The sequence below is a fragment of the Typopeltis vanoorti genome, chromosome 19 (assembly GCF_054136105.1).
Source record: "Typopeltis vanoorti isolate ZY-2024b chromosome 19, IOZ_Tvanoo_1.0, whole genome shotgun sequence".
NCBI lineage: Eukaryota > Metazoa > Arthropoda > Arachnida > Uropygi > Thelyphonidae > Typopeltis > Typopeltis vanoorti.
This window is the reverse complement of record NC_143567.1, coordinates 110,037,538-110,062,282: the sequence shown is the minus strand read 5'-3', so window position 1 is coordinate 110,062,282 and position 24,745 is coordinate 110,037,538. Positions and strand designations below refer to the sequence as shown.

Genomic DNA, 24,745 nt, shown 5'->3' with positions numbered 1-24,745 from the left:
TTTATGTAAATATGAGAAAGTGACAGTTGACAAAAATCAAGAAAAATTTTAAAGAAATAAATTATACTTTCTGTTTTATCTTTAATGCTTTCTTTTATACTTTTTAAGTAATTCCTTTTTTAATATAATAAATGTGAAAAATACATGACTTTGCGCTTCGTTTCTGTATTTTTCTGTATGGAAAGATACACTTTAACATTGGACAATTTTACATTTGTTCCAGTCTGTTATTTACATTGTAGCGACTTGAGTTCAACCCTCGTCCTGATGAGAGAAATCTTTGTGTGGGCGTTTTTCAATTGAAAGGGAGTTAGCCAATCTCATAGGATCGTAGCAGGGTTTTTTCCTGGATACTCGGGTTCTTCATCCAAGGGAACATTCGGTCAAGAGACCACTCACAATATTCAGATAAAAAAATACCGTTGGTGGTGCTGGTGGTGTCACGTGTTTGACGGGAGTAGTGTCGTTGGAGAATTAAGTAGGCGGGGGGGGGATGGAGAATTGCGTCGGTGCTCTATCACAAAAGTCCAGTTTATTTTATGGTCGCAAGAACCCGACGATAAGAAGAATAATACAGAAAATAAAATCACTCACTTGAAATTGGAACTTGATGAATATGATATTCATCTCCAACATGGAAACGGTTTCGGCACGTCAGAATATTTTAAGAGAATGGACTCTCTTGAGCCGTCTTTAAAACACTGTGTCTACAAGACCAAGAAACCGACGGAGGAAAAGCGAATCCAGCAGGATAGAAAGGAATTAACAAAATTGACTCACCCGAGACAAAATCGACTAAACCAGGAAGAAACATAAGTAAACTTTTATAATGTCTTCTTCTTCTTTTCTTCAAGGATTGGCATTTGCTTGTTCCGGCTTGAATGGTCTTTCCATCTTGCTGCTGGTCTTTCTCTCTCTCTCTCTCTCTCTCTCTCTCTCTCTCTCTCTCTCTCTCTCTATATATATATATATATATATATATATATATATATATATATATATATATATATATATATATACACCTCTTTTGGTAGTCGGTGTCTTTCCATCCTAAGATAGAAGATGCTCTTTTCATTTCTCCCTATATTTTGGATCTTTTCGCTTATGTTATAAATATCTCGTTCTTTTCTGATGTCTTCGTTCCTTATTTGATCCACTTTTGTGCCTCCTTTAATTGCTCTTAAAATCTCATCCCTGTAGCTTGTATTTTACTTTCATCTTTCTTTTTAACAGCCTATAACCATATAATAGAGTGGGAGTGGCATTGGGTTGTTGAATTTCTCGTCTTGTTTTTTTATTCAGTATCCTTGTAATTGTTCCACAGGTTTTATGAAATTTCTTTATTTTTTTCACCTGTTTCTTTATCTTTTAGATATGTTATTATTCAGCCTAAATAATTTAACGGTGTCATCTTTTCTGTCATTTTATTTTCTATAACTATTTCTAATCCAACAGGATTCCGACCTTTAAATACCTTGATTTTTGTTTTCTTTTGTGAAATTTCTAAAATGTGTTATTGGCTTATTTTATTCAATTCGTAAAATGATTCTTGAAGATCATCTTCACTGTCTTGTAATATAATCTAAGCATCTGAATACAGTACCAAATGTAATGGATATCCTTATTTTTTCATTATATTCCATAGCTTTTCTCTGCGTATTTTATCCAAAGCTTTCCTGTAATCTATAAAGGCCACGTGAGTCTCTAAATTACCTCTTTTTTCAGTAATTTATTTTAGCACATAAATATTGTTTATGTGTGATCTTCCGTGTCTGAAACCATTTTCTTCTGAGCGTGGATTATGTGCAATATTTCTAAATCTTTTATTCAGGATTTTATTGTACATTTTGTAACCTATATTTACTAAACTTATTCCTCTGTAATTTCCCCAATCATCTCTGTCTCCTTTCTTAAATATTTAATATAACTTGACCTTTTAACCAGTATGACGGAACCTCGCATTTCCTCCAACAGTTATTAACGTTGAGAATCTGCAATCTAAACCTTCTCCGCCATATTTCCAAAGCTTTGTATTTATGCCATTGAATGCGGTGGATTTTCAATTTTTTGATTATTGCTTCTTTTATTTTTTCCAGTTTTATTGGTTTTCTGTACTATGAGTTTAGCTATATTTCTTTTGTTTTTGGATATTCTTTCTATTTCCTTTCTATGTTTTTGAAGGAGTGATTTGTCCACCACTTGTTTTGCATTTTCTACAATGTATCTGATTTTTAATTATTTTTCTTTCCAAGTACTTCAGAGACTGCTTTATGGATGATCTTTATTAAAGTTTCCCATTCTTCTTCTTCTTCACTGATTTGGGCTTCCTTTAGGTAATCTATCTTGATTGATATAGCGTTCTAACGGCTTCTTCTTTTAATACATAGACTTTGTACACTTGTTCTTCCTTGTTGTTTTTCTTATTTACTTCCATTTTACATTTTTCTAGTATTTCTATTTTAGAGCCTACTAAATAATGATCTAAAAAAATTTCGCTTGTTCCTTAAACATCTCTCACACGTGGAGCTAGTTTCTGATTAGTAATAATATAATCAAGAGATATAATCAAACGAAATATAATCAAAAGGATCTTTTCCCTCTGCCATTCCAAGTATATTTATTTATATTCTTTTTTTAAAAAAAATTGCTTATTATAAAATTATTGAAAGCACAGAAGTCAAATAGTTCTTGACCACTATTATTCATGCAAATGACGTCATATTTTCCTAATACATTTGGGATTGAATTATTTCCAACTCTGGCATTAAGATCTTCTGCTGTTAATATATAATCATTTTCATTACAGCTATTAAACTAATTTTGTAGCTACTCACAAAATTGTTCAGAATAATCCTATTTTCTACCTTCTTCAGGGCTCCTATGATATTTATGAAGCTTCTATTTGTTTTAATTCAACTGTTATAATTTGATCATTTACAAGATTGTGTTTTCGTTTTCTATTTTCCATTTATTATCGATTAAAATTGCGACACCGCTAGAAGCCCTGATATGTTTGTCCACCCCACTATATAGCATAGCAAAACCATCCGTGTCTTTTGTTCGTTTTTGTTTCTGTCATCACAGATATATTAATATTTTTAATTTTTAGTTGTTTTACCAATTATAATTCCTTTGTTGTTATGTTATTTATGTTTATTGATGTTATTTTATGTTATTTTATGAAATCATGGCAGCACTAACAATACTATATGTAAAGAAAGTCGGACAGAAGAAAAAAAAAGATAGAAAAGCAGCTGAAACGAAAATTCTTAATTCTGCCCAATCGTTTTGCATCCTTTAACTGCTTTACAGCAATTAAAGAATGTATAAGAATGGGTAGAATACGAAATGATGAAAATAGGAAGGAATTACAAATACAAGCAATAAATAATATAATAAAAGAACAAATTGGAGAGAGAGAGAGAGGAGGGAAGACTACCAAAAGTAGTAACAAATTATAAACCGAAGGGAAAGAGATACAAGAAGACTTAGAAAGAGAATGAAAATATTATTTTCATTCTCTTTTATAACAGTTGAATTAAAACAAATAGAAGCTTCATAAATATCATAGGAGCCCTGAAGAAGGTAGAAAATAGGATTATTCTGAACAATTTTGTGAGTAGCTACAAAATTAGTTTAATAGCTGTAATGAAAATGATTATATATTAACAGCAGAAGATCTTAATGCCAGAGTTGGAAATAATCCAATCCCAAATGTATTAGGAAAATATGACGTCATTTGCATGAATAATAGTGGTCAAGAACTATTTGACTTCTGTGCTTTCAATAATTTTATAATAAGCATTTTTTTTAAAAAAAAGAATATAAATAAATATACTTGGAATGGCAGAGGGAAAAGATCCTTTTGATTATATTTCGTTTGATTATATCTCTTGATTATATTATTACTAATCAGAAACTAGCTTCACGCGTGAGAGATGTTTAAGGAACAAGCGAAATTTTTTTAGATTATTATAATACAGCTATATTGCCTGCTTCAGTTTAGGAGTGCCCCTGTTTAAATGTCATTGGCTATTTACTCATGGATTCTTAGGGCATTATGAGTGTAGATGTACTAAAAAGTATATGTAGCTTAAGGAATAGAAATTGCACATACCTTTTTCTGGGTGTTGTGGCTTTTCCTCTGTCTGCGATGTCGAGAACTGCAGAGTGTGTGTGTGGGGTGGGGGGGTAGGCAGTTTGGTAGAATAAGTTAGAAAAACCCGGGTTTTTTTTTTTCGTAATATATAGGAACATATACTTTTATATAGGGTGGGGAAAAAAGTGAAAGGGTTAATTTTTTAAAATAAGGAGGGGGAAGGGGAAAGGTGGTTGACGGGGTGTGGACCGTTTCGACTATTCGTGGTCATCATCGGAACATATTGGGAAAGTGGAAAGAACATTTCTATTCCTTAAGCTACATATACTTTTTAGTACATCTACACTCATAATGCCCTAAGAACCCATGAGTAAATAGCCAATGACATTTAAACAGGGGCACTCCTAAACTGAAGCAGGCAATATAGCTGTATTATAATAGTTTATAATGAGGAGTAACATGGGAGTTTTCCCAGAAATAATATACATTTTTTTAGATTATTATTTAGTAGGCTCTAAATGAATCGTATTTAGTCCTGAGGATGCCGAAACAGGCTTTTAGCTCATATCTTGAAAGAAAAAAAGAAAAAAAAAGAAGAATTTTTCACTCTAATTCTTTTTGACTTTTTTCAGTTACTCGAACAGAATTTCAGCTTCAGTGAAATGCCCCCCCCCCCCCCCACACACACACGTGGGCCCACGACAAACACCTTGTTATTTGATTGTTGGGATGTAATACTTTCTTTACAATCAGGCAGAAAGCAGCCTCGTTATCTTAGCCAGATGCAAACAATTCTATTGAATCTCCCACTTTAAGAAAACAACTGCTTCTTATGTCTAAAATGTCTTTCGGTAATTTATTAACGAGGATTCTGCGCAAGCGTGTCCTTGTTTCGCCATTGAAAAACGAGCCATCGACAGCAGCAGCATCTAATCTGCATTTAATTACTCATAAACACGCTACATTTGCTAGCACTTTCTTTCATTCTTTTTTCTTAACAACCTTTTTTGCAGAGAATAAAAATTTCTCTTTTTTTATTGTTATTAAAAAAACCCTTCCAGCAAATTGTTTACTTCAGATGCGATGTCAACAGTTGAAATTTGTTGTGCGGAATTCCTATAATCTTATTGAATTCTTAGAAGCTCCTCGCCACCCTCCTGGGTTGCCGTATCTAGTTTTCCTCTTACCCGAGCATGCTCCAATACTCCCGACATCTATCCGTTGCCTGTTTTGTTCGGTGCAGTTAGGTTGCCATGGCGACCTCTGTAGGAAATTGTTAAACCTTCCGACAGCATTGTTAACTGTGTTTTTTCTCTTTTTTTTATTTTTGTCGTTTTCCTTTTTTTTATATATATAAATACGAAACTGAAGCTAAACAACAAAGGAGCTTCCATGTTGAAGATAAAAAAAATTAAGATTGAAAGCAGTTTATTTCAACTAAGAGCGTAACCATCGCGGTCAAATTAGGAGGAATATTAAACCTCATAATTCAGAAAGTATGAATAATTTACACCGCTATAAAATAAAGTGCCCAATTTAATTCCGTTCCCTTGACCTTCGGAGAGCGGGCTTATCGTCATTTGGCTGCCGTTGCGCTTAGCGATGTCATAATAATGAGATACGATGACAGTTAACGACGTTGTTTCTCTTACTTAGGCAACTACGGAACCAACGGAATGGAAGAGTTCATTAAAATAGCGAACGAGGAGGGGATCTGCATCGCCGCGACCGACTCCGTCCTCAGCAATGCCGAAGACGAAGCCTTCGACAAGGTGATTAAGCATCTGCAGAAATACCCGGACGCCAAGGTGGTGGCCTGCTTTTGCGAGGGGATGACCATCAGGGGTCTGCTTCGAGCTACGAAAAGATTGAACGTCACCGGCAGCTTTCTCTTCATCGGAAGGTAATAGAACGAAAGACGAACAACGCGAAGTTAATAAATTGCGCGCGGGTCTGTTTAAATGTTCGGCTAATCAGATTTCCGATTCTGTGGAAGTTGAATGCGATGACACAACGTTCGTTTATTATTTTCATCAGAGAGAGAGAGAGAGAGAGAGTAATAGTTTAATAAGTTAAGCTTCGTTTATATACCACCAGGTAGCGCATTCAGTGCAGACAGTTTTAGCTGAGCTCAGACAGTGCATATTTTGGGGTTAACCTTTGCAAGCGGAAAGAAAATGGAGGAAGCAAAACTTTCGACGTTCTCAAGTTTTTATTGGTGTTCATGACAGAAGCATCTTAGAGTCTTCACTGAATCATGACAGCCAGCCACACGTTATTTTTTATATTAAAACATTTATTATTATTATTATTATTATTATTATTATTATACCAATGGAAAATATACCAACAAAGTTAAGATACCATTACCACTAATATACACGTCACAAATCACCAGCATCCAACGCCCACATCCTATTCATAAACAGTAACAACAACAACAACAACAACATAAATAGTGAAGGATAATCCCACTCTCTTCATAAAACCTAACCACAGCTTCGAAGTAGGTGGGATTAATCTGCCTGACTCATCCACACTTAATCCTCATAATCCACACTAATCCTCATCCTCATTAAGGTTAAAGAGCGCACAGGTAGTGGTTGTCTGTGGATGCGTGTAATCGATAACCAGAAAAATAAAATGTACTTACACATATCTTTCAATCTATGCACATACCTAAAAACGTTTAAATCGACACCTGGCTGGCGACGGGTACTGAAAGAAAACCACGAAACCACCGCCATCTATTATCTTCCTTAGATAAACTCAGCGCAAGCTTCGAAGAAGACAGCAGAGACGCCATAAGAAAAAAAAAAGCAAATAAACACTTAATTATTATTATTAATTTATTTATTCTTCAATTAGTCTAACGACTTCCTTGTGAACTTCAGAATGTGGATGACATTAGCAGAAAACTATACGTATAAGACATCTCACACAAACAATGACTAATCAGACAAAACTAAAATTAATTAATTAATGAAAATAAATAAAACATAAAAACGCGAATCTATTCATTTGGAGAATAGGACGTGGCCTTAGAGTTTGCTATTAGTGAAACTCGCTCTCCACTAACAGGAATCGAGTGTCGAGGGCATAACATTTGCAGCAGGACAGAAGTGTTAGGAGAGGATCGAAGGTACCACCAATGACGTCAGATATGAGTCCGTTTAGAGTACAAACTCATGAAAGACATAACAGTAATAATGTTCCGTGTAGTACTGAGTTTGAGGCTGTCTGATGAAGTGGAGGCCAACAGGATGAAATATGTGGTGAGGTGTTGCTACAGACCTCGCCGTTCAGTTGTTGCGGACAATGAAGTGCATCGCAAAATTGGGTACTAAGCGAGTGAGGGAGATTTGGGGTGGCTAAAATTATCAATTGATTGATAGCAGACATTCTATGCGAAAGGAATGTGCATCATCCGAACTAGTTAGACCCTTTCACATGTTTAGATGATTTGAATCTCAGCTCAGGAAATGTCCCACAGTAATGGAAAGAATGTATGATAGTTCCGTTGGTACAAGTGTGGTGCAGAAAGCTGTGTCACTAACCACCGACCCATTAGTATCTCTGGAGGGTTGATGAAGAGGTTAGAGAGTGTCGTCAAGAACTCGCATACAGGAATGGGCCAAAAGGCAAGCAATACATTTCAAGGAACAACACGAGCTTAGTCTGGGAACTTCGGTTTGCTCATATTTTGTAACAGTTTTAGAGGTGAGTTTAATAAAGGGAACGGATCCACACGAGAGGCTGTTGCATAAAGTGGAGTATTCCACACCTGATGCACCTTTATGGGATTGTGTATAAACTGTTCACCGGGATAAGTGGAAAGATGGGGAATATTAAGGTGACCAGTGGTGTGCCTCAGCGATCACGCCTTGGATTATTGTTATTCTAGAAATGGTGTTAGGAAGGATCTGACAGAAGATATTTAATCGTTAGTTGATGAAGGTACGAAGATATCTCAAGTGGTCTCTGCTCCATTGAATGGTAGTTCCAGATGACAAAGCAATCACCTTACAACCATTACATTTCTTATTTATCTGCGGACAGTTTGATTCCCTTCTTCTTACTTGGGTGAAGACATCAGCTAGTTGGAGATGAAATAGGGATGTCTTCATCCCACAAAGAAGTGCAACCAAGACAACTAAACTTGCGTGTCTTTTTATCAATTCGTTCGTCTATTAGTAGTTTCTCTAACGAACAGTGATTTATACTTTTCATATAAAGTACAAATTAACTCATAATGATGTTTCCTGTTTCTGAATCAAAGCTGCCTTTATTTCATAACGAGCAGGCAGTAGAAATAAAGGTTCCACCTTTATTTCTTCTGCTGCGGAACACTTGAATCCCATTTGAATTTTCTCCAGTCGCTGGGCTCGATCTGTGATGGATGATTTCGCTCTTTGAATAAAATATTCTTCGCTTTGTTTATTAACCATTTTTATCTGAGGAATCGCTTGCTTTCTGCGTTTTTTTTATTTACTTTTAAGTGAATCAATAAAAACAACTTTCCATCATTTTCATTTAAAGAAACCGGATACGAAAGCCGTTTAAACATGTCAAAATGGCTTAAAAATTATCGATACGAAGCAGTTCATATAAAAGGAGGGTTTTGTAGATGTAAAATCGTTTTGTCGACAAGGTTTTCAATTTCTTTTCGTTACCAGCAATTTAATTAATGCTAAGGTATTCGACTTTCTTTCGTGAACATTTCTAATTTTACATGTTAGTAATTCGTTTAGATTAAACTTTTTTTCTGTGAATCTCTTCCGGATATTGCTGCTGTGTAAAATGTTTTTTTTTTTTTTTTTTTTTTTTTTTTTTTTTTTAGCGACGGTTGGGCAGACCGCTCGGACGTTGTGGAAGATTACGAGGAACAAGCAGTTGGCGGAATTTCGATCAGGATTCACTCCCCCTACGTGAGGAGCTTCGATCCGTATTATTTTGCCCTCAATCCGTGGAATAACTCGAGGAACCCTTGGTTTCCCGAATTCTGGGAGCATCGCTTTAATTGTTCTCTGGGAAACAGAAAATCTGCCACAAAATACGACAGAACTTGCACAGGTACCCTTTTGTTTCCCCACTAAGTCCATTTTGTCGCCCTTAACCAAGGATTTTGTCATTGATTCCAGTTGTTTCCGTTTCTTGTTCTGCAGGTAGGGAGAGCCTCTCAGAAAGGTACAAACAAGACACGAAAATGGCCTTTGTCAAGAAGGCGATCTACACCATCGCCTACGGGTTGCACAACATGCAGCAAGTCCTGTGCAAAGGTCAGAACGGACTGTGCTCCGCCATGGTGCCCATCAACGGCTCGGTCTTCCTCCAGTATCTGATGAACGTCAGCTTCATGTGGGAGAATGAAAACGTGGACTTCGACCAAAATGGGGACCCACCAGGAAGGTGAACTTTGATTTTATTTTCTGTAATTATGCTACTGCAATCGACTGACGTGAGATGACTTATTAACGCAAGTTTTTTCTTTGCCCCACAGATACGATATTATTAATTACCAACGTATTAACAGAACGACGTACGACTACGTTCATGTGGGCTCGTGGGTGAGCGGCAACTTATCCATCTTCAATCAGATCCACTGGAATCCTGCGGCGGAAAACAAAGGCCCTCCCGAGTCTGTTTGTAGTAAGCCTTGCGAAAACGGAAAAGCGAAGGTGAGTTATTGAAAGCCACAGGATTATATTTACCTTCCATGATTGCTAACTTAGAGATATTAATAGCGATATTAGAGAATCAAGTAAGTGGAAGAATGGCGATATCCCTCTCCCAACCCTTTCCATGAGATTCGAATAAGTGTCTACGAGTTAGGACAATTTTTCAGGATGATGCATCTTGAAATGTTACATCTGACGGACAACCGCTGGCGACTTCTCGATAACGACCTCTGAACAACCGATGAGGAACTCCTGGAACCGATACTAGATCTTCCGGCCAACACCTTTTATTCGCCTTCTTTCGTATCCCTGCACGAAGATATGAGACCCCGAACATTTCGGTGCGGTCCCTCGTTCTTCCACTGGGCTGACCCTTTCTTTGTTCTTCTCGTGTACTCCTTGAATCCTATTTGTTTCGGGCAGCGGAAGTGCGTCTTAAGTTTGTCGGTCAGTCTGACACTGGCCTTGAGTGTTTACAGGTGGTATTCACAAACATATTTTATGTCCTTATAAGGAGCTAACATATACGGTTTTCTGGTGGCAAGGTATTGCCTTAGTTCAACACATTCTATAGTTTTCCCTCTTTGGGAAGTGATCATAGACAATTCCCATAGGGATTATTTACATTAACAAACTGTTTTGACTATACATAGACATACAGGTTACAATCTTACTTTGCTTGACTTCTGTAAAAATTGATGTAAGGCTTTCTGGCATTATTAAGCTACATCACATTTTTACAGTAATAAAGGGCTATAAGCTCTGGTCTTGGCGGAGTAACAGCAATAGCCGAGCCTCAGTTAAAACTTCACTGGCTACAGCATTGCCATCCATTACCCTTCCTGGGGACCCGTGCCGCTTCGTACGATATGCATGGGCTGCAGCGGAGCTATTCTTATCCCGGCCGCCATACGGGATAAATTACGAACATTATAGTTCTTATAAGAACTGGGCGATGGACTGAGTCCTTGACTCTTTATCCCGTCATCTGAATGAAGAAAATCTCTGTGGATGGAGTGTTATTGAGCTAAAAAGCTGTTGTCATGGCTGGGTAACGGCAATAGCCGAGCCTCAGTTAAAACTTCATTGGCTACAGCATCGCCATTTGTTACCCTGGAAGTCGTAAAAAGGACTTTTCTTCAAATACCCTCCTCCTTCGTACTAATTTTTAAAAGGTGTTTTAATGTTTATTAATTATATTTTAAAATAATTCACCTTTTTGAAAATTTAAGATTGTAATAATTTATATATAATATATAAATGACTTATATTTATTATAATAAACTATATTGTATTTAGCATATAAGTTGCTTTTCTTCCCGAAAACACCTTTTATATGTTTGTTTTAGCTTTATGCGAAATCAGCACATTCTTTTCCCAATAGGTGTTTATCAATACGTAAAGCAATGCAAGGTAATAATTGTATAATTTGTTAGTTAAGCGTTTCACTAAATTAATAAGAACAATAGAAAAAATAATAAACCTTGAATCGACCCATTTTCAATGTGACATTTTTTCAGCTACAAAATTCTAATTTAGAAGGTCTGTTTTTTAGTGGTTCTTACTCTCGTATTGTTTTGCTTTCTCCAATATTAATGCGCAGAAAGAACAGTAATATTTTGGTACGCGAAATATGACTATGGTGAAAATATTCCCACACATTCCACCCACGTGGATCGCATGGTTTTTTCTCAGAAAGAACCTGATAGTTTTATAGGATTTCTGTATATGAATTTCAAATACGAGTTTCTGTTCTTTTTACTTGCACTGAACTTGCAAAATGACACGCAATGAATGCAAATACAGGGACATATGGCGAAACTAAAATATTGCGCAATCACCGATAATCCAATAAAAATTAAACTGCTTATTACTCATAATCTAAAGGTACTCAGCCCTCTAAAGATATTTCTTAATTCAAACAAATAATACTTTTTGTACGACCTATTAAATAGAAGAAATGTTTCTATTGACGCGATTGATCATAATGGGTCTTGGAAAATGGCAGCAAGAATGCACTTCGGGCCAGAAAAAACGTGGAAGGGATCAGAAATGTTAACTAGCAGCGCGGAGTATTGAATGGGGAAAGTTTTAGTATGCAGTACAAAGCAGGATGCAGGTAATACGCCACTGAAACTGTTCATAAATCATCCGCTATTTCGTCAATGAACTGACACTTTCTAAAGATGCAAGCGATATTTGGAGGGAGGGGAAACCCTACGGCTTATGTCGTCATCCTACGTCATTCTCCATATGACGATAGAGTACAATGAACAGTCTTTTAGCATGTGAGCACAAATACAGCATGAAGACTGCTACACAATATTTCAAGTGACATGCAAGTACTGACAAAAGATGGTGATTTATGAACTTGATTTTCGTCATCAAATTCTTTGATTTTTTTATTTTATTTTATTTTTTTACCCTTCATTAAACTTTTCCGTTGGATCGACAGCAAGATACTATCGTATTGTCTTGATTTTTTTTTATTCGTCTCACTTTTAAGATTTATTTGATAAATGCAACAATCAAGATTGAGAGGTATATATATATATATATGTGTGTGTGTGTGTGTGTGTGTGTGTTCAAGATACCAAGCAATTTTATAAGCTAGGTTTTAATCCTTTTTTTTCCCACGTAAGCAAACGGACAAGTAAGTCAAGTTTGCGCCTGCACGTAGTGCAAGACTGAGGCAACTCGTGGTAAAGGTGAATTAAGCTCTGATCGCTGTCTTTAGTATTATTCCCCTGATGCAAAGCACATCCCCTTGCGGAGATGTATGATGCTATGCATTAAAGGCAGGGGTCACTACCCAGACCGGTTTCGACCTTTACTGAGGTCTCGTCAGTGGGAGCAGACCCATAAATGCCACGGTTGAAGTGATGCAGAGCTCATTATGAATTTTACCTAAACAAGGGGCTTTGACCTTATTAAATAAAATCTCAGGATGAGAGATAGATGTAGAAAGTGTTTAACTTGGTATATTATGTATTAAAGATACCAAGTAATCTTGAATCCTGATCTTCAATCTTCAATCTCATCCTGAGATTTTATCTAATAAGGTCAAAGCACCTTGTGGCAACTTGTTTTGGTAAAATTCATATAAGCCCTGCATAACTTCAACCTTCGTATTTCGGGTCTGGCTCCCACTGACGAGACCTCAATAAAGATCGAAACCAGTCTGAGTAACCTTTATCTAGTCCCTTTCAACTAAATGTGAGCTAGCCGATCTCATACGAGGTAGGGTTTTTTTTTTTTTTTTTCGGGATTTTCGTCCCTCAGAACAGCAAACCGGCCTCGTGAACACACGCATGTACAGACATAGGCATAAGGATAACCACCTTATCCTCGACACGGTAGCGGTTAACTGAATAGAAAATCCTCGACACCGCAAGGTAAAAGAGGAGGGAAGGAATAATAATAATAAGAAAATATAGATAGATATCAAATATGAAACGTTTTCAAGCCACTTCAGATCTCCAGGAAGCAGGATTGTGGTCTTATGTTGGGCGATGAGATTCATCTTACACCTTAATCTAATCACAAACATCCACTCCCATGGCGAGATTCGGACCCTAAGCCTGTTCGAGAGTGAATACGCTGGTTTTACCAATCTGCGAAACTTGTGCTGTTTGTGGCAGTTCACTGCAGATTATTCCTGTGTCTGTGAACTACTTGGCAGCTGTGCAATAGAACTGGGTTAGTTTAGGGGATTCCTGTCTCGCAGTGGAGTTGTACATCTGTTGGGAATCTAAGGTCATGCGTAGGCATAAAAATATATCTATCGCTTATTGACTTATGAAAGTTACGAATATAGTTTTCACGAGTGAGTAGGTTACAAATATATGAAACATAGGCAGTCCTTATAAGGACTGGCTTAAAGGGGCGAAGCAAGAATGCTTTTCGTCTTCCCCGTTATCTGTAGAGGGCAGTGTAGGAATTAGGTGTTATTGAGCTATTAAAGCTCTGATCATGGCAGGAGGGTAACAGCAATAGCCGAGCTTCAGTTAGGACTTCGTTGGCTACAGCATTGCCATCCATTACCCTCCAAGGGTGAAAAAAAATATTCAAACATAGGCAGGTCCTTATCCTTATAAGGACTGGCTTAAAGGGGCGAAGCAAGAATGCTTTTCATCTTTCCTGTTATCTGTAGAAGACATGTAGGGATAAGGTGTTATTCGGCTATTAAAGCTCTGATCAAGACAGGAGGGTAACAGCCTCCTGTCTTGATCAGGTGAATCAACCACCGTGAGATGCGGTGGTTGATTCACTCGATGCAATACCCTTGGAGGGTAATGGATGGCAATGCTTGCAGCCAATGAAGTTCTAACTGAGGTTTGTTTATTGCTGTTACCCTCTTGCCATGATCAGAGCTTTAATTGCTCAATAACACCTTATCCCTACACTGTCCTCTACAGATAACGGGGAAGATGAAAAGCATTTTTGCTTCGCCCCTTTAAGCCAGTCCTTTTAAGGACTAAGGAGGGTAACAGCAATAGCCGAGCCTCAGTTAGAACTTCATTGGCTACAGAATTGCAATCCATTACCCTCCAAGGATCACGCATCTCAAGGTCGATCAAAACCTTCCAGGTCCAATGATATCATTATTTGTATTGATTTTATACCAATTTTTGAAAGGAGTAGGAATTGTTTTTATAAATTTCTTGGATTACTTCGTGATCAGAATTAATTGAAGAAATATTTTCAATATAATATCTTTTTATATAATATATTTATTAAAAATACAGCTAATATAATTTTTTATGTAAATAAATCGCTAAATATAGGAACTAAAGTAAACAGATCGAGAATATAACTTTTTATGTGATGTGACTCCCGTTTACGAAAGAATATAAATCTAGAGTGCATTAGTGCGTAGGTGGACCAGGATTCCCCGCTCCCCCTATTTTAATTAATACGAGACTGTTCGTATCGACCTACAGATGTCCAAATTGAGATGGAATTCTTTGTTTATTCTCAACTTCTCAGCCTTTCACGATTATCATTTTATAAAAACACGTTTAAGAGCTTTTCTTCTCAGAAAATTTTCTTAGAATATGCAGAGAGTAGATTACTTCCAGAATAGGACGATGACCTTCGCAGAAAGGGCTTCTGCTATAAGAACGTGCCACGAAATCACATTGCAAGACGCGCGTTGAATTTTCCCTACGGGAATCGTTTTTGAATGAGCGAGTCGGCTTTAACGATAAACAAAACATTCTTGTTTCATGGAAAAGGCACTTTGTAGGTGCGCGAGGACAAAATAAAACTTGTTTTAACAAAGCTTCGATTGGATCGAAAAGTAACGGAATTTAGCCCACTGTTGGAAGATAGATCTATCTCCGCTCGAAAGCCATTTGTCCAATCCCATAAATAAGAAAAAATAATTTAATGAAAACCTAATGACACAATTCACATGAATCTCCTGAATTATTTATTGAAAATATTAGTTTTTCTTTATTAAATCATTTAATTCGTGCATTTTTCAACAAATCGGATCATCTTCGGGTCTCGTTTGATTTCAATTAATTGCAAATAATTTTATTAACTCGAAATTAATAAAATGAACTAACGAAAGCCATTTCTATTTCACCTTCACCCCTTCTATCTTCAAATAACTCATAAATGCAGTTTTCTTCAAGATCTCAGTATTTTCCACGCCGGTTCATTATAAGTAAGAGATTAAAAGGAGGCAGTCGGTGTTGGGCTGAGATTTTTTCTTAGTTGGTTGACAGAAGCGAAGTGCATGTGACAATGCGTATTAAATGTTTCACCAGCAGCCATTGGTGACTTTCTTTTTTAATTTTAAAGTTGCATATTTTATGCCATAAGCGCATTCTTTGATTATTTATTTGTTTGTTTGTTTGTTCTGATACTAAAGTATTACGCAAACGCGAAAGTAAGGCTCAGTAGGAGTAGTATCGATGACAGAGTTCATTAAAAATCTAAACAAGCTTTATGTACGGGGGGAAATAATTTAAAGTCTTGATTTAAAAACACGACTTCATCATCATATCGAATGCGAAAATGTTAAAACTACATCATCAAAGCAGATATTGTGCTTTTGCAATTGTGTATTCTCTGAGGAAATTGTTGAGTATCGCGTTTTTGCAAATTCATCTCCGCCTGTCTCCACTCGGGATGAAATGCGGCAACGCAGATGGATTGGGCGTGAGAGTGTTTTCACATCGCCCGTCTCTTTAATAACGTAGAAGCAGTTAGTTCTTCCAAAACGCCACTAAAATTATTGATCATTTTAAAATAAAAATTATTTTTAAATGATCGGTCTTCTTGAATTTTTTATATTTTTGCCTTCATATATATATATATATAAAAGTGTATGTAATTTTACCCTAGGTAAAAGTATATGTAATTAATTTTTTAACTTGGGGATATATATATATATATATATATATATATATCCCCAAGTTAAATAATATATATATATATATATATATAATTAATTAATTTTTTAACTTGGGGATACTGTATATTAGGGTTACCAAGTAATTTTATAAGCTTGGTTATTTAACTCCTAATCCCAAGTATGCAAACAATTAAGTTTGCGCCTAAAACAAAGTTCAAGTCTAAAGATGGTACAACACCACGGCAATTCATTGTAAAGATGGAAAAAGCTCTGATCACTATTCTTAGTATTTTCCCATATTGTAAAGCACATCTCAATAAAAGATGTATACTGTAATACATTATGTGTGGGGTCACTACCCAGACCGGATTAGGAGTTAAATAACCATGCTTATAAAATTACTTGGTAACCCTAATGTACAGTATCGTCAAGTTAAAAAATTAATAATATCTTTATCTTCTCCAGAGATTCTTATTAAAAATGAAAACACCTTGCGATAACTTGTATAGGTAAAGTTGATAAGGCTCTCCTATACGATTTATTCCCCAAAGACACGGCTCACCTTTTTCGTCATTGCCTTAAATGGAATTAAATAGCTTAACTATGCGCAGTCCCCTTTCGCTGCCCTGTGCAGATCTGTTCTTGGAAAAGCTAGAAACAGACATCCTCTCCAAATTAGACCCAAAACTTTCAGTGTGGTGGAGGTATGTACACGATGTCTTCATAATTTGGAGGGACACAAAAACAACTCTTTTGGACTTTTTAACCAAAATTAATTATTTTCATCAAAAAATACAATTCACTTTGTAACTGGAAAAAGATAATCAACTACCATTTCTGGACACCCTAATCAAGAAAGTTGCAGATGGACATATCAAACTAACATACCGCAAACCAACACACACACACACACACACTGGACGCTACCTTCATTTCAAGTCAACTCACAATATTTCCCAGAAGCTCAGCATAATACATATGCTAATAAATAGAGCCACGAACATCAATCTCAGAAGAAAAAGAACTCTATGATGAACATCTGATATCATATATCAGAGACATTAATAAAAAAAATGGCTTACAAGGAATTTAATCAACAAGATTCTTCATAGCAACCCCCACTATAACAACAATTTACCATCACTCAATACAGATCATCCATAGTTATTCCTTATGCAGGTACAGTATCTAAAAAGATCGCAGAACGTTTTAACCCTTTCAATATCAGAGTTGCGTTCAAACCGTCAAGATGGTCCGTCACGTTTTAAGATGGCCAAAAGACATTAATGCTTTTTTCAAACACGCTGGAGTGTACAACATCCCATGTGCTTGTGGTCTAAACTATAAAGAACAGACGTCGATAAAGCCTCGAAATCCGTAAAAAAGGAACATATAGGAGATGTCAATAACAACAGAACAGACAACTCGGGTCTAGCCCATCATTTCGCGATTACAAACCACACCATTGATTGGGATAGCAGTTCCGTTGTAGAAATTTCAAAGAAGCCGTAGTGGTCCCCGGTTCTGGAGAAAATCTTAACAGAAACCAGGGAATGATAATAGCTGACCTATGGAAAACATTAATAAGATCGCTCAGTCTGCCAGAATTTAATTTCACTCAAAACCACAGAGTATGCTCTCACAACAATTGACTAACACAACACACTCCATGCGTGTAATGTTGCGCGTTCTGTTTTAATGTTTAATTTATAGTATAAATTAAAAGAAGAAAATGGAGTAACACTATCGTATACATTTTATACGATAGTGTTACTCCATTTTCTCTGTACTAGCCACTTCGAGTTATTTCTCTTAACGTTATAAGCCCTAAAGAAGCCGGACAGCCCCGTTGGCGAAAGCCCCGTTGGACAGCCCGTTGGCATTAGATGTTTATAAATCAATGGTCAATTAAAGATCAATATATATTTCATTATAATTATATTATAATTATAATGACCAAATATAAATCTCAACGAGTCGGAGATTTCTTCAAGAATTTTGAAAATTTCTTCAAAATGGCATTTACAAAATTCTCTTTCAGTTTTTTTTTCCACCTTAGAGATCAGCCTATTTTAAATTTAATTCTGAAATGTGTTCATGTTGTGAACGCAACAGTATTAATACTTGTATATTAACCGTTGTAATTTTTTAAAAAAATATTTACTTTTAGTCTCACTTAATTTTCACTTTCTTTCACTTGACATCTCTCACACTCTCAATTAACATTACGACCAAGTAACTTGGCTTCTTGGTAACTTACAAAACGATGTGATAGAGCAGTCAGTCCTGCTCCTGCCTGATGACAAAAAAGAAAAAAACTTTCCAGGGGTCAAAAAACCGGACGGGAGCTGCAGGGTTTTTTGAGCTTCCAGTCTTGCCTGGTGGAATCGTATCTCACTAAGCAATGGAAGCGATTTAAGTTTTAACATGAAATATTTTAATTATGCATTTACAAAAATGGTAAAAATATTTTAATTCTGAAATAAAATTCAAAATGTAATTTAATAGATACTAAAAAAGTCACTTTCTTTTATTGCGTAGTGGTCATTGTTTTATTTCCTAAACACAAGAAAGAAAGAAAGAAAAACTGTAGTTATTTTGCACAAAAAATTGTAAAACATAAATCGTCGCTATATGTAAGTGTAATGGAGCTTATAGTTCACTTTCTGAACCCATTTGTTTCGGTAATTGAATAAATATCATCAGGAATCGCCGCTGAAGCACGAGACGAGGTGATTGTTTGTCAGCGATCTACTTATTATCCGTTTCATTGCTTCAATGGATTCATTTCGAGATAATTTAGTCAGTAACGTGTAGGAAAATATAATGCAGGCATAAGATTGCTACTACAGTGGCAGATACGGTTTTAATAGATAAATAAATTAAATACGTTATCACGAAAGATAAAAGAACGAGAATAAATCAACACCAGAAGAACATTGAGGATTCGCCAAGGTATTAATTTTCGTAACTGAAAATGTCATAAAAATTAGCGAACGAAAGTTCCACGGAGAAGAACAGAAATGCAATTATGTGATAGAATTCAGCCTTGATTCCAAGACTTTGAATTCTTGTTAAAAATAATCAATGCATCCCTTAATTAATATTCGAAAATAGTTTTGATAACAAATTGTAAGATTTTTCTTTTATGTAAATAGAAAAAATAACAAAATGAGTAAAAAAATAAATAAATAAGGCTCACCTTAAGCTTTTATGTAAAACTAGTCGAACGGAATTAATTTACTATATATTGACAACAATTGACCGGTAGAGAGCAGCAGCACAGTTTACTTCCATTTTAGTATAATTTAATTCCAGAAATAATAGGTGTTATTTCTGGAAAAATTCCCATGTTACTCCTCGAAGTAAATATGTTATTTTTATGGCAATTTAGCCTATTTAACATCATAAGAAACGAGTACTCTTAAACAAAAATAGGCTAAATAGCCCTAAAAATAACATATTTACTGAAATAATTTTATTGGAATAAGACTCAATATGTTTTGATTCTTTAGAAATCTTTTTTTTTATATATTTAACCAAACTTATTTCCATAAAACTTAATATTGGAAGAATATTTTAGTTCAAATATCTTTAATTCTGAAGTCTAGAAGACAACACTGTGGTGAAAATAGACTGCAATATTGGGTGAGCCTGATTTGCAAAATAAACACACTTTTCTTTTCTTGAAGAATTTATAGGTTTCTTTACCTTCGTTACTGCTTTATATTGCAATCTTAAGTATTTAAAACAAATATTTCACGAAGCAACTTAATTCCCAACCAACTCCCTCCAAATAGCGGAGGCCTGAAGGGTTGGGAAAAAGTTCCGCGTTTGGTCTCCAGGGAGAAATACATTCGCTATCCTCCCCAGCGCATAGTATTTAATGTACGGGTGGGTAATCAATCATTTGTGGATTGAATGCACGTTCAAAAAAGCAGAGATTCTTTCAGATTTTTTTTTAAATAAAACAAATAAATCCTCGAATTTCTTTTTATTCCATAAAGGGAGGATGGAGGAACTTCTTCATCCCAAACTGAGTTTTGAAGACAGCCTTTTAAAAATCTGACTTAGCCCGGTTAACGACTGTTTTGAGAGATTTAGGGTTTCAGTGTAGGCTATGAAGGTAGAGCTTTTGTTTCAAAGTTACTTACGGTATATTGTTCCACGCTGCCTTGAAAAACTCCTGGAAAACATTGCTTGGACACGAAGTGGTGGGGACGTTGAACGCAGTGGGGAATAAAGGTCTGGTTCCAACATGGGTAATTTTATAACACGGTTACAAGTATTTGGATCTGGAGAAGGTGGAACAATAATATGACTGTGGGGAGAAAGAGTAAAAAGTTTCAGGTCTCATTTAGGCCTTGTTGTAGTGATAAAGGATACGAGGTTGTGAATAGATGGGGAGGAGAGTAGTAGACAGCTTAACAGTGTACCTTGAAGAAGAACTTGTTAAAAGATCCAAAGTCGAGCAAGGACCTCAAGGAAATCGTTGATCTCTTGGGAGATGATTTCACTGACCAAGCTAGAATAGAAAAATAGAATAGGAACCAGTTGTCATTTTGAATACTAAAGTTACCAAGAACAATTAATCCACTGTTCGGGTAGTTAATCTGCAGCCAATCAAACTTCTAGGAAAAGAAGGAATGATTATCAACAAATGAGGAGCTGTACTGTCCAACTACAGATGCCAGATCCCAGGCTGGCAGATTGCCAAGAAGAGTCAATTCATGTTGAAGGGGAGAAAGGAATAAGGCGATGTACGAATTCGTCACCAACACGCGGAATCACGTGCTTTATAGGTAAAAGTTTCCAACTTTTGTACGAGCAAAATAGTTACCGCTTTAAAAACTAGAATTTTCATTAAAAAAAGCCAATTTTCCGCTGTAATAAAAAAAACACTCATCCCACAATACGGATTGATTACCCTATTATCGGAATGGATTCTCCTTCTTCTGACATGCGCAGAAGTTCGAAGGGTCTTGCATCTGTGGTCGCACAGTAGAGACAGCAGACGAATGATACATAATGAGACGAAGAAATCTTAAGAGACAGAAGGTCGAAAAGGAACGATTCGAGATTAGATATTCTTTGGCAAGGAATGTGAGATCAAACAAGCACACGAATTGCAAGGGATGAATGTGGACGGATTTTTTGTAAGGTTTCTTAACATTTCTCGAAATTTTTGTGCACCTTTTTTCTCTTCTTTTGTTTTAAAAGCAGCGACGTTATTTCCGTTTATTTTCATGTTAGTGGGGGGAACTGAAGGAGATTATGGAAGATATGCACGGAGTGAGTTTCACACGTTACTCTTACGCACAGGGGACTTCATTCCACGAAAGGAACCCCTGCTGTCTCAAAGTCGAGCACTTGTAACTCCTTGGACTCACGTTCATTACAACTTAAGCAAAGCAGATAAATTTGGTGTTTATGCGATCAACAATTTTTAAATAAATGTATTCTTACTTTTCTTTTATTTTCAGTATATTTTATTTCATTATTATTTTGAAATTCCAATTAATTTATTGGAGTACAAGTTGGGGGTGTGATTATTATTTTTTTAATCAAACGTGGGCATTGATTTCAAAAGATTGTAGTAGATTCTTCGAAGAAAACGTCCGCTCTTCAAATGTTACAACTTTGCGTTTGAAACTCTGACAGAGTAAATGGAGACAGACAGCATTGTATTGTGCCTGTTAAATGCGCGCGCTGTTCTCAAGCCGATTAGCTTCTTTGAGAAATAAGAAAAATCTCAGACGGTAATGAACTCGGGTAGTTCCGATCCTAATTTCCAATGTCCTCTCCATTGGCTAGTGTTGTGATGGGGAGGATTGATTACCTCTCTCTTTCTCTCTCTCTCTCTCTCGTAAAGAATGCGAATGCAAGGGATGTTTCTCTTTCCCTCTCTCCCCTCCCCTCTCTTCCAAAGGCATTCTTTGGAAGAGACAGAATTCTTTTGGAAGAGAGAGAGAGAGAGAGACAGAGAGAGAGAGAAGAAGTCTGATTAATTAATGTTTATAGTTCAATGCATCATTATATCTCGCTTATCACTGAGTCGTGTTACTTGCTTTTCTCTTAGAGCATCCAGTCCGAGACCGTCAAGTGCTGCTGGGTGTGTGTTCCCTGCAACGACCACGAATTTCTCAAGGACGAATTCACGTGTGAAGCGTGCGTAGAAGGAACGTGGCCGAACAGCGATCATACAGGTAATCCTCACACTCTCGTGTCAAATGCGAAATTAAAATTGACAGTTAGAATCAATGAATGTCGCATTGTGATATCAGGTGCATCTGAACACAACGTTTCTATACAATAAACGTATTGAAAGAACTTCGGATACTTTAACAAAATCGCAATTAAAATAATCTCGTTTTTCTGTAAGAAGGTTAAGAGGCATGGAATCCCGAAAGCATGTAGGGGTTGAAAATATTTTTTATGTTCCTCCCAAACACGAAACGTTATTTACTAACCTGTAGTATATTTGGTACCTTAATTAGGCTGAGAATTTTTTTCTATTCTTATCAATTATATTCCTTTGTTTCTAAATTTATCTTTTACACAGTGCGGCAACCCTGCTCAGACCAAACACGGAAACTTTTCAAGCCAATTCAGACCTTCTATAAGCTGGGAAGTGGTTTCCCACTGGGTGATAAAAGTCATCGCCCAACTACAAGCATTCACAAACATCCACACCAATTTAGCTTAAGAAAAAAACAAAATTTTTGACAGACCTTTGAACGTTTTTACTGCTCTTAATGTCTGATGTTTCTTGAATTAAAAGTGAATTCAATGGTAACTGAATTACGTCATTAAGAATTCTTTAACTCCGTCAGTTTCGACGAAAACCAGCAATTTGTGAAGACTGAGTTCGAATTACATGCATGAGGCAAAGAACACTCAGCAGGGTTTTTCAATCAATTACCTTCAGTAGTCTGTTACTTCAGTTCATTTCCCCCATTTAAACACACACACACACACACACACACACACACACACACACACACACACACACACACACACACACACACACACACACACACACACACACACACACACACACACACACAGAGGACCTTGCATTTGAGCATCTCTCATTCTCATTCACAAGGAAGCTTCTTCGACTATTTCGTTTTATAGCAGTGAAGACGACCATGAGAGAACCTATCTCGAATTATGTCTTCTGCATTCTTCCTCTTTATCCAGTTATCATAATATTATCCAGTTGTTCAGCACAATAGATCTCATCTGCCTGATTTCAGTCTCCTTCTCTCTCTCTCTTTCGTGATTCATACTTCTATTTTGTGTCAGAATGGTCTTGTTAGCATGATCCTCCTGTCCATTTATCATAATTTGTGCTTCAGAAACAACATCATTAGCAAGAATGTTTGGGATATTTAGCTGAGCACATTCTTCTTCCATTTGGTTTAGATATCCAGGATACAAACGATATCTGGATATTTAAACGAAGCCAGTTTATCTGCCCTATTTTGGTCTTGTCGATGCATATTTTATCTCTTTCTGTTTCTCGCCAACGGAACTCCCTTCGCTTTTGAAGTAAATATTTCCGCTTTGCAACTTGTTTGCTTCTTTTCTGAGGGCGCGTTTCCTAAGGCTTTTATTGTAACTAATGCGATAATAGCTATCAGAGCTCTCTGTTTGAATGGAGAGCGCCTGAAATCACTTATTTCTTCATCTCTCAGTTATTTTTTATAAAGATTACGAAAAGAAGGGGAAGTATTTCATAATTATTTTGAATTGCGTGTAAGATGCATATCGCTGCAATTAAATGGTTGTGTTTTCCGTCACATTCTATAAGTTCTTTTCACAATGGTCTGTGGAGTCCGAGGAGTAACCACAGGAGGAAACTCTACACTACCGAACATTACGCTAAACAGTCCTCCGGCAACGCATCACCATTCCTACCATCAGCCACTTCTTATTCTTGTCTCGTGTTTCTCGGCAGATTCGCCTGTCTGTTGCGGAGAATGAAAACTCCAAGAGGAAAATAAAAATCACACTACTTCTGTATGTGACTGACTAACTCACCTTCACTTGAAAGGTCTTCTTTTTTCTTCCTGGAACTCGTTTTTTTTTTCAGCACGTGCGGCCCAACTGGACACAGGAGAACACTTCTTGCGATTTGCTTCCAAAGTATACTTGTAGGAATGTGGTTAACCACCTTATCCTAAATACGAAATTTAAGGATAGGTCTTGGGAATAGAAGGAGAAATAATTTATGCTGTCAAAACAATCAGAGCTAAATTCAACCGTCATGGCTTCATTTATTATTATATTTTTATTTTTCATTATATGCTACCTTCATCGAAGGGCCGCTCTGCATACTACTCGACAACACTATACCATCCAAAAAAAGTTTTTTTCTAGAGGGGGGGGGACACTTCGTATGAGACCCACTAACTCCTTTTCAATTGAAAAAAAAAAGCCCTTATAAAGATTTTGTTGGGCGACGAAATCTTTATATTTATGAATATAATATGATTTATGCATTTTCTTAAATATGATTACTTATAGACATAACGTGCAGTTTTAATGAAGAAATTTTGTTGTACGTTCTACATCTATGCCACGGTCATTTCAAAA

General features: G+C 36.3%; 1 protein-coding gene across 1 annotated transcript in view; it reads left to right on the top strand.

The window, feature by feature from the left end:
* LOC150096434 (metabotropic glutamate receptor 1-like) overlaps positions 1–24,745 on the top strand; it is a 112,656-nt gene that overhangs the window by 74,345 nt on the left and 13,566 nt on the right. The window contains exons 3-7 of the mRNA XM_090409064.1: positions 5,756–6,002; positions 8,940–9,172; positions 9,265–9,508; positions 9,600–9,777; positions 22,224–22,350. Coding sequence (XP_090265190.1) covers positions 5,756–6,002; positions 8,940–9,172; positions 9,265–9,508; positions 9,600–9,777; positions 22,224–22,350 — 1,029 coding nt within the window. The remainder of the gene's footprint in view (positions 1–5,755; positions 6,003–8,939; positions 9,173–9,264; positions 9,509–9,599; positions 9,778–22,223; positions 22,351–24,745) is intronic.